Source organism: Melanostigma gelatinosum (assembly GCF_949748355.1).
Source record: "Melanostigma gelatinosum genome assembly, chromosome: 15".
Classification (NCBI taxonomy): Eukaryota; Metazoa; Chordata; class Actinopteri; order Perciformes; family Zoarcidae; genus Melanostigma; species Melanostigma gelatinosum.
In genome coordinates this window covers 1,242,775-1,254,305 of record NC_136648.1, presented here as the reverse complement: position 1 = coordinate 1,254,305, position 11,531 = coordinate 1,242,775, and the positions used below count along the sequence as shown (strand labels likewise).

General features: G+C 40.5%; 1 protein-coding gene across 1 annotated transcript; it reads right to left on the bottom strand.

Annotated features, from left to right (window-relative positions):
* Window positions 1-432: 432 nt before the first annotated feature.
* crfb16 (cytokine receptor family member B16) lies at window positions 433-11,030 on the bottom strand (the record flags this gene model as incomplete). The annotated part of the gene is made up of 7 exons (XM_079285797.1): window positions 433-572; window positions 4,789-4,940; window positions 5,882-6,032; window positions 6,420-6,544; window positions 7,325-7,515; window positions 9,562-9,688; window positions 10,823-11,030. The coding sequence occupies 7 exons, from the start codon at window positions 11,028-11,030 to the stop codon at window positions 483-485; spliced, it is 1,044 nt and encodes a 347-aa protein (XP_079141923.1). The 3' UTR covers window positions 433-482.
* Window positions 11,031-11,531: the final 501 nt, after the last annotated feature.

The following is an 11,531-nucleotide window of genomic DNA, read 5'->3' as shown; positions in this document are numbered from 1 at the left end:
GGGGCTACACGGTGATTGACAGGTCTCTACCAGAGACATATACGGCGTCTCTACGTCACTCCTCCTCAGTCCACATTTGGTCACTTCCTGTTCACTGGTTGCAAAAAAACAAGGTGGGTACGCCCCAAATCCAACACGGCGACGCCCAAAATCCAACACGGCGACGCCCAAAATCCAACACGGCGACGCCCAAAATCCACGGTCCGTCAGGCCACAAACCTGGTCTGCAGGACAGGTGAAGCATTTTCTGGTTTACAAACGCAGCTCAGCTGATCTCTCTGCAATTTGACGCTGTTCACTGTTGTTACCTCTGCTTGTTCTAGTTTTTCCCACAACATATGAATGCACCACAAACCCTCAGAACTCCCAGGAGACCTGAGCTCAACAGAGTCTTCAGAGAAATCATTTCCACGAAATCCACGATGACTTTACGTTCAGTAATTTGGTCCGTGACTCTTCAGGGTTTTGGGATCCTCAGCTCGTCAGTGTGAGGGGGCGGAGCTCACGTGGATCGGTTCACAAAGCTCCGCCTCCTCAGGGCTCATCGGGATTTGAATGTCCCAATCAGGTTCCTGCAACAGGCAAAGTTTCTTTATTCACAAATAAAAAGTTTAAAGTTTGATCACAGATTAATCTCTGTGCTCTAGAATATTTTAAACAACCAGTGAATGCATTTCTACCACTGTAGCATGCTTTCTTCTGATTCTGTGTATTGATTCATGTGTATGTGCTGATGTGTGTGTATTGATGTACATATATTGATGTATATGTATTGATGTGTGTGTGTTGATGTGTGTGTGTGTTGAGGTGTGTGTGTTGATGTGTGTGTGTGTTGAGGTGTGTGTGTTGATGTGTATATATTGATGTATTGACGTGTGTGTGTTGATGTGTGTGTATTGATGTGTATATATTGATGTATTGATGTGTGTGTGTTGATGTGTGTGTGTGTTGAGGTGTGTGTGTTGATGTGTATATATTGATGTATTGACGTGTGTGTGTTGAGGTGTGTGTATTGATGTGTGTATATTGATGTATTGATGTGTGTGTGTTGATGTGTGTGTGTGTGTTGAGGTGTGTGTGTTGATGTGTATATATTGATGTATTGATGTGTGTGTGTTGATGTGTGTGTGTGTTGAGGTGTGTGTGTTGATGTGTATATATTGATGTATTGATGTGTGTGTGTTGATGTGTGTGTGTGTTGAGGTGTGTGTGTTGATGTGTATATATTGATGTATTGACGTGTGTGTGTTGAGGTGTGTGTATTGATGTGTGTGTGTTGATGTGTATATATTGATGTATTGACGTGTGTGTGTTGATGTGTGTGTATTGATGTGTATATATATTGATGTATTGAGGTGTGTGTGTTGATGTGTGTGTGTGTTGATGTGTATATATTGATGTATTGACGTGTGTGTGTTGAGGTGTGTGTATTGATGTGTGTGTGTTGATGTGTATATATTGATGTATTGATGTGTGTGTGTTGAGGTGTGTGTATTGATGTGTGTGTGTTGATGTGTATATATTGATGTATTGATGTGTGTGTGTTGAGGTGTGTGTATTGATGTGTGTGTGTTGATGTGTATATATTGATGTATTGATGTGTGTGTGTTGAGGTGTGTGTATTGATGTGTGTGTGTTGATGTGTATATATTGATGTATTGATGTGTGTGTGTTGAGGTGTGTGTATTGATGTGTATATATTGATGTATTGATGTGTGTGTATTGATGTGTGTGTATTGATGTGTATATATTGATGTATTGATGTGTGTGTGTTGTGGGTGTGTGTGTTGAGGTGTGTGTGTTGATGTGTGTGTGTGTTGAGGTGTGTGTATTGATGTGTATATATTGATGTATTGATGTGTGTGTGTTGATGTGTGTGTGTATTGATGTGTGTGTATTGATGTGTGTGTGTGTTGAGGTGTGTGTATTGATGTATATATATTGATGTATTGATGTGTGTGTGTTGATGTGTGTGTGTGTTGAGGTGTGTGTATTGATGTGTATATATTGATGTATTGATGTGTGTGTGTTGATGTGTGTGTGTATTGATGTGTGTGTATTGATGTGTGTGTGTGTTGAGGTGTGTGTATTGATGTATATATATTGATGTATTGATGTGTGTGTGTTGATGTGTGTGTGTGTTGAGGTGTGTGTATTGATGTATATATATTGATGTATTGACGTGTGTGTGTTGAGGTGTGTGTGTTGATGTGTATATATTGATGTATTGACGTGTGTGTGTTGAGGTGTGTGTGTTGATGTGTATATATTGATGTATTGATGTGTGTGTGTTGAAGTGTGTGTGTTGATGTGTATATATTGATGTATTGACGTGTGTGTGTTGATGTGTGTGTGTGTGTTGAGGTGTGTGTATTGATGTGTATATATTGATGTATTGATGTGTGTGTGTTGAGGTGTGTGTATTGATGTGTATATATTGATGTATTGATGTGTGTGTGTTGATGTGTGTGTGTGTTGAGGTGTGTGTATTGATGTGTATATATTGATGTATTGATGTGTGTGTGTTGATGTGTGTGTGTGTGTTGAGGTGTGTGTATTGATGTGTATATATTGATGTATTGATGTGTGTGTGTTGAGGTGTGTGTATTGATGTGTATATATTGATGTATTGATGTGTGTGTGTTGATGTGTGTGTGTGTTGAGGTGTGTGTATTGATGTGTATATATTGATGTATTGATGTGTGTGTGTTGATGTGTGTGTGTGTTGAGGTGTGTGTGTTGATGTGTGTGTGTGTTGAGGTGTGTGTATTGATGTGTATATATTGATGTATTGACGTGTGTGTGTTGATGTGTGTGTGTGTTGAGGTGTGTGTATTGATGTGTATATATTGATGTATTGACGTGTGTGTGTTGAGGTGTGTGTATTGATGTGTATATATTGATGTATTGACGTGTGTGTGTTGAAGTGTGTGTATTGATGTGTATATATTGATGTATTGATGTGTGTGTGTTGATGTGTGTGTGTTGAGGTGTGTGTGTTGATGTGTATATATTGATGTATTGACGTGTGTGTGTTGAGGTGTGTGTGTTGAGGTGTGTGTATTGATGTGTATATATTGATGTATTGATGTGTGTGTGTTGATGTGTGTGTGTGTGTTGAGGTGTGTGTATTGATGTGTATATATTGATGTATTGATGTGTGTGTGTTGATGTGTGTGTGTGTGTTGAGGTGTGTGTGTTGATGTGTGTGTGTGTTGATGTGTATATATTGATGTATTGACGTGTGTGTGTTGAGGTGTGTGTATTGATGTGTATATATTGATGTATTGACGTGTGTGTGTTGATGTGTGTGTGTGTTGAGGTGTGTGTGTTGATGTGTGTGTGTGTTGATGTGTATATATTGATGTATTGATGTGTGTGTGTTGATGTGTGTGTGTTGATGTGTGTGTGTGTTGATGTGTGTGTGTGTTGAGGTGTGTGTATTGATGTGTATATATTGATGTATTGATGTGTGTGTGTTGAGGTGTGTGTGTGTTGAGGTGTGTGTGTTGATGTGTATATATTGATGTATTGACGTGTGTGTGTTGATGTGTGTGTGTGTTGAGGTGTGTGTGTTGATGTGTGTGTGTGTTGATGTGTATATATTGATGTATTGATGTGTGTGTGTTGATGTGTGTGTGTTGATGTGTGTGTGTGTTGATGTGTGTGTGTGTTGAGGTGTGTGTATTGATGTGTATATATTGATGTATTGATGTGTGTGTGTTGAGGTGTGTGTGTGTTGAGGTGTGTGTGTTGATGTATATATATTGATGTATTGACGTGTGTGTGTTGAGGTGTGTGTGTTGATGTATATATATTGATGTATTGACGTGTGTGTGTTGAGGTGTGTGTATTGATGTGTATATATTGATGTATTGATGTGTGTGTGTTGATGTATGTGTGTGTTGAGGTGTGTGTATTGATGTGTATATATTGATGTATTGACATGTGTGTGTTGATGTGTGTGTGTGTTGAGGTGTGTGTGTTGATGTATGTGTGTGTTGAGGTGTGTGTATTGATGTGTATATATTGATGTATTGACGTGTGTGTGTTGATGTGTGTGTGTGTTGAGGTGTGTGTGTTGATGTGTGTGTGTGTTGATGTGTATATATTGATGTATTGATGTGTGTGTGTTGAGGTGTGTGTGTTGATGTGTGTGTGTGTTGAGGTGTGTGTATTGATGTGTATATATTGATGTATTGATGTGTGTGTGTTGATGTATGTGTGTGTTGAGGTGTGTGTATTGATGTGTATATATTGATGTATTGACGTGTGTGTGTGTTGATGTGTATATATTGATGTATTGACGTGTGTGTGTTGAGGTGTGTGTGTTGATGTGTATATATTGATGTATTGACGTGTGTGTGTTGAGATGTGTGTATTGATGTGTATATATTGATGTATTGACGTGTGTGTGTTGAGGTGTGTGTGTTGAGGTGTGTGTGTTGATGTGTATATATTGATGTATTGATGTGTGTGTGTTGAGGTGTGTGTGTTGATGTGTATATATTGATGTATTGACGTGTGTGTGTTGAGGTGTGTGTGTGTTGAGGTGTGTGTATTGATGTGTATATATTGATGTATTGACGTGTGTGTGTTGATGTGTGTGTGTTGATGTGTATATATTGATGTATTGACGTGTGTGTGTTGAGGTGTGTGTGTGTTGAGGTGTGTGTATTGATGTGTATATATTGATGTATTGACGTGTGTGTGTTGATGTGTGTGTGTGTTGAGGTGTGTGTATTGATGTGTATATGTTGACGTGTGTGTGTTGTGGGTGTGACTGACCAGTGAGCGGGGCAGTGGCTCTTTATGGAAGTACGTCTGACAGCCGTGTGGACGGCAGTGAACGGCGGACCAGAACACGGCGAACAGGAGAGCGGCCATGACGACCACGGTCACGGTCACAGTGGTCGTCCTCTTCCAGGCAGCGTCCGGACCTGCAGGTCAACCAACAGGAAACTTTATCTTTGAACCTTTTGGATTGTACAGCAATTACAAAAATACAGTTCATGGAATTTATTCTGAAAGTAAAATAAACCGGACTTTGTTTTGGAAATGAACTCCTTGTGGGCAAATATTTTGGATCACATTTGTGATGTAAACACTTTGTAAAGCATGTTTAGAAAGTGTGAACATTTTCAAAAGGTGTAAAAATCTTCACACTTTCCAAAATGTTTGTCAAAGTGAACGTTTCTTAAAATGTGAGATATTTTGACATCGTAAAATAAAATCATGGATTGTAAATATTTTTATGAAGTGAGGACGAATGTATAAGAAATGCAGTTTTTAAAGTGAAGGAGGTGGAACATGTTTTCAACGAGAGGACATTTGGAATATTTTGCAAAGAATATGGAACAAGCTGACTTTTAAAGTTAGGACATTTAAGAATACGGATCATGACGACATTTTTTAAAAGTAATAAACCTTTTAAGATAGGGACACTTTTGTAAGGTGACGTTTTTATTTTTAAAGAGAGATTATTGTTTTAAAGAGAGTACATTAGTTGAAATATTGACATTTTAGAAAAGTAAAAAATTAATAGTGAGAATATTTTCATGAAGTGAGGACATTTTTGGAAAATTGTTTGGAAAATAAGAACATTTGTAAAGTGAGGATATCGGTATAAGTATAAGTAAAACAAATTCTGAAAGTTATGTAACTTTCGGAAAGTAGAAACATGGACTGTGAGGTTATTTTTTAAAGTGAGGACATTAGTTGAAAGTGGGAATATTTTGGAAAGAATATTGAGCGAGATGACATTTTCTGAAAGTTATGACATTGTAGAAATATAAGAAGAGGGACAGTGAGGGTGTTTTGGAGGTGAGGACACCTGTTCTATGACAAAGGTTATCACAAGTAAAGAAGAGGACACACGTACGTGCTGCGATGGAGACACACTCGGTGTCGGTGCTGCCGCTGTGGATCCGAGTGTCCAGGACGGTCCGAGCTCGGACGCAGTACTCCGCCCCCTCCTGCAGGGCGGGGACGAGCAGCACCTCCTGCTCCGCTGGCATCGGGTACACAGTAGCCTGAGAGAGGGACAGAGAGACAGAGAGCGAGAGACAGAGAGCGAGAGACAGAGAGAGAGACAGAGAGAGGGACAGAGAGCGCAAGAGAGAGAGAGAGAGAGAGAGAGAGAGAGACAGAGAGCGAGAGACAGAGAGAGAGACAGAGAGAGCGAGAGAGAGAGACAGAGAGATTATAATTACAATATAAACTAAATAGATGAGATAACATAACGGTGTATGAAACTAAAATAATGATGAGGGTAGAAACAAAGGGATGAGACCATAAAACAAAGAAGAGATGCGCACCGAGGAGGAAGGAAAGAAATGAAAACAGGAAATAAGTAGAAGGAAGTAAGAAGGAAAGGAACAGGAACAAAGGAAGGAGGAGACGTGAAGTGAACTAGTGACCTGCAGCTCGTCGCCTCTCTTCCACACCGTCACCCTGACGACAGCGGTGAGAGGAAGCTTGGCGAAGGTCACGTGAAGTGCGTCGCCCACCGCCGTCACCGTCATCTCCGGCGCCATCAGGACCGCTGCCGGCACGAGAGTCACATTCAGTCATTCAGCCCTGATTTAGATATATATATATATATATATATATATATATAAATACATATACATACATACACACACACACGTTGCAAAAGACAGAGACGAGCACCTGAGGGGCAGCGGTTTCATTTTTATTAATTAACAGAACTTCAACGGTTCAACTGAAGGAGACAAAGATGCTCTGAGCAACAGTTGAAGAAGAAGGAGAATAAATCAGTTGTTGGTCAAAGAAACTGGAAGTTTAGATTTAATTAACCATTGATGTGTGTAAGAAGTAGTTGGTTTGTGGACTGCCATTTTTTAGAAGCCTCGAGTTTGGCGTTTTGGTCGTCGCCATCTTGTTTTTTTTGCAACCAGCGAACAGGAAGTGACCATATGTGGACTGAGGAGGAGTGACGTAGAGACCTGGTAGAGACCTGTCAATCACAGTAAGCCCCGCCCTAAAGCATCCCCTGCTTCATGGTCTGTGTGACTCTAAATGGACCATAATGTACTAAATGAACATCATGCTGTATTGAAGAAGACTTGAAACTAGAGATTGAGACATAAACTCATGTTTACAATGTTTACTGAGGGAATAAATCAAGAGAGAAGTAGAGTCATTTTCTATAGACTTCTATACAACCAGAGGAGTCGCCCCCTGGTGGACACTAGAGAGAATGCAGCTTTAACACATGAAGCTCTGACTTCCCTTTAAAGAACCGGAGGTTGCCGTCCTGAATCAACAGTCAACGTGTTGCTGATTCTATTTCCTCTCTTACTGTCTCTGCGGTTGAAAGGTGGGCTGAGGTCGGTCCAGGGCGACCGCTGGGAGCCGCACTGCGCTCTGACGTGGAGGTTGTAGTCGGAGTCGGAGCCCAGGTCAAAGGTCAGGTCGCAGTGAGTGTGAGGAATCAGCTGGCACTCGGGAGCGTCCACCCATCTGCCGCTCAGGACCATCAGCTCAAACTCCCTGAAGCACAAAGAGACACAGAGAGATTCAAACCCCAGAATATTCTGCTTTTGTATTTCTTTATGATGAGTGTTTCTTGTCACCTCGTAACAAACAAGAGCAGAACTGGTTGTGTGAGTTGAGACGAATCCATTTGCACACATCACTGAACATGACATGTGGGTTTGACATATTCAGCTGAGCTGAAATTCTGCCTCCGGCCACAATAATAACTCAAACTGAGGCACCGCACCTTGCCACCGATCCCTCATTGCTCTCTCCGTGTTTCTCTTGTTTCGCATCAGGAGTTATTGAAAACAGCAGCGCTTTGAAAATTAAATCAAATGTACAAAAGAGTCAGAGTTCAGGTGGAGCCTCCCTGAGATTCATCACACCACTAATGAAGACAGATCCACCATCAAACTATCACTGCAGGTTTTTCTTCAAACCCAAAGAACTTTAGTCCCAAAGTTAGCAAATATGTCCAGCTGAATTCTGGGGAACCATGTCTTAAATAAAGCACAGTCATATTTACATGTTTAAGCATCAAAACTCTTGAAGGAAGCGTTACAACAAGATGATACAGAAACATTGTACAGCAGTGCATTGAGCTAAATGCTCATATCAGGAAGCTAACAATGCCATAATGTCAAGCGGAGGCTGATGTCTTTAGTTCTGCTGGTATTTGATCATTGGACACATTGAAACGTCGACCTGATGACGCCGCTAAAGAAAACGTCATCGCCAAAGTTATTACATCTCATCCCGACGGGAACAAGCAGAGACAGACTTCATTCAAACTCAGCAACAAGCGGCGACGTACGCAGGCAACAGGCTGTGAACTATTAGACACATCATACAATACTGACAGAAACAACCGAATCCACGAAGCTGTCTGCTCGCACAGCAGCGCGGTGATGTACTCAGCAGCACTGGTGGTTCTGTTAGCGGTTAGCGGTTAGCCAAACATACTGTGCAAAGTAGTGACAGCGAGCTGCAGATCAGCGGCCGGGAGGTACTCAGCATCCGACATCCGTCACTACAACCGCAACTCTGACCTCTGCTGACCTCGTGAACAGAGGAGTGTGTGGATGACTTCAGAACAGCCGCGGGAATGTTTACTGAGAGTTAACGGAGCATTCGTTGCGCTGGAACTTCCTCCCGTGCAAACCAAAGCGGCGATGCGTCACCGAGCAGACACACCTGCTGGTTGTGATTGTTAGCTCAGGCGTGTCGCCGATTCCTGTTGTTCGGCCGAATAGTTCAAATCACTCGACAGACGCAGCTAGAAACACCGGCTGGATTTGTTTTCTTCTTGCATTGACCTGCAAGGACTCATCTGCATATTTCACATATTTCATTATTGTTTGGCTGGGTTTACTGCAGGGCAGACATTCTTACAAACACATCACAAGCTATCGAAAACAATTCCTTCACGGTAAAATGAACAGCGAGAATTTTGAGAATCTATTCATCGTTTGTCAAAAACTAATGTGAATATTTCTCTCATGATATTAAACTGAATATCTTTGGGTAACTTGGACTCTGTCGTAAATTATATCGAGCAAATTATGAATCAATTAACAGATAAATCTATAATCTATCACAGCTTCACTAGTCTCAATACAAATGGAAACCAGTCAAAACATTTAGATTATAAATTTATTTCAAGCTCTGTTTTTATTTTTTTTATTTGATGAACTGATAACTCATCTTTTTTTTTTTAGATTATAATTTTTTATCAGCTGAGATTTCTTCTCAGTGGTGCATTCAATGTCACTGACAATTACAGTTTGATGTTATTCTATATTTTTTTATTTGTGTCAGAACCAACAACACGTTGGTCCGTCTCTCAATACGGTCTTACGTCCTGTCTGTGTCCCTCAGCTTCCATTGGTTCCTACTGAAGACTTGAATCAACTACACGATAAAGCTTCATCATTAATCTGCTCATTGAAGTTTTCATCAAACAAACAGGAGGAAATAGAGCATTTGTTAGGGACTATGTTCAGTGGCGGATTGATCCACATCTTAATTGTCAGTGAAGTGTTCTTGTGAATGACTCACCCCTGGAACTGAACAGAGTAAAGGACCGCAGTGCTGCAGGCAGCCTGTAGGGGGCTCCACTTCAGCTCGTGCTTCATGTCCACAGACTCCATGGAGACGCTTCCGGGAGCCGGAAGCGTCCAAACATCTGCTGACAGAAAATGAGTTCACGTTTTAAATCTCATCTCAGATTATTGTAGGAAGCAGCGGGATTTAACTCATTTATGTCATTTTAATTAATTTAATTAATTAAATGTGTTTTGTACAGATTAACACAAACAACATCCTCATACAATGGTTCCTTAATATTATATAGTATATATATATATTTAGTCAGCTGCTCCTGACATGAAGACAGTCTTTTCTAAATAAAATGCTGTCTTCACAGGAAACTACTTTGTTAGGTTGAATGAAGGATTGATGAGACTCATCATGAGTGATATCAATCTGAACGTCTGACTCAGACAGGAAGATGTCAAACATTTTCTTTACTACTTTGTACTTCTTTAAGGAAACGTGTTAATGTCTCTGCAGATTTACGCAGAGCAGGACGTCAGCTGATTTATTTCATTTATTTAAGTTTCACGTGTCACATACAGTCTTCGACTCATTTTATGTCTGATTTTGTTTTTTATTCTTTACTTCACCAGCCTTACAAATAATTATGAATTATTTAAAAATGAAAAAAATAAATCAGTCACAATAATTACAAAAATAATATTTTTCTTCAAAGTTATATTATACTTTTTAAGATGAAAGTTTGATGTAGATAATTATTCAATAAAAAAAAACATTTTTAGATTATTATTATCTGGTGAGATTTCTTCTTGGTGGTGCATTCAATGTCCCTGAGAAATAAAGGATAAATTAGATATTATTCTATATTTCTGTCTTTTTGCCTGTATGAAAACAGCTAACAGTTAAATCTGTCAAAGTACACATGTATTTATTCATGTATTACTTATACATCTCTCTCTCTCTCTTAAAGCAGAGTAGAACCAGACTCTACTGTAACAGACTCTAAAGTGAACTCACAGTTTGTAAAGTCCAGCAGGACCATCATCACCATCGTCATCATCACCAGCAGGTTAAAGAGAAAGAAGATCTGCTCACGTCAGGTCCACCATGCTGCATGAAAAACGGATCCACAACACAACATATAATCCAGATGACTCTCCACAGAAACCTTTGCTTTCTGTTCTTTTCATGCGGTGCCAGTTTCTGGATCCAAGAGGTGAAGAAACGATAATAATAATATCCAGTTCATCTTTCAGTGATCCACGCGACCCAGAGTCTCCGTCAAGAGTGACTGAAGCAGACGTGTGCGCGCGGCTGCGGAGGGAGAGCAGGTGTGTCTGGGTGCGAGGCTTCATCCTGGAGCTGCTCAGCCGGTCCGGCTCGTTGTCGGCCGCCTCCGGGCGACAGCTGCACCTGTGAGGCTGATGATCAGGTGAACCAGCTGCTGAGCTCTGCAGCCTGTAGAGATGCATGAAACATGGACGACACTATGACATTAAATAACCATATGTAATAACTTGCCTCCAGGCGCTTAGAAAATCATAATTCTTCGTGTAATTGTAATATTTAACGAGGTTGTTGGCTCAGTCTCATGTTTGTGTAATTCAAACACAGACGGATCGAACAGGATGTCAACATTTCTGTGACTTCTGCTTTTTGTCACCGCTTTATGTTCACCTTTTAAAACCTGTTCCAGCAGTGTGAGAGCAGAGCTGCTGTTTAACAAGGAGACAACCTGAGAGAAGCCAAAGCGTCACGTGTTAAAGCTGCATTCTCTCTAGTGTCCACCAGGGGGCGACTCCTCTGGTTGTATAGAAGTCTATAGAAAATGACTCTACTTCTCTCTTGATTTATTCCCTCAGTAAACATTGTAAACATGAGTTTATGTCTCAATCTCTAGTTTCAAGTCTTCTTCAATACAGCATGATGTTCATTTAGTAAATGGTGAAAAACAAGATGGTGACGGCCAAAAA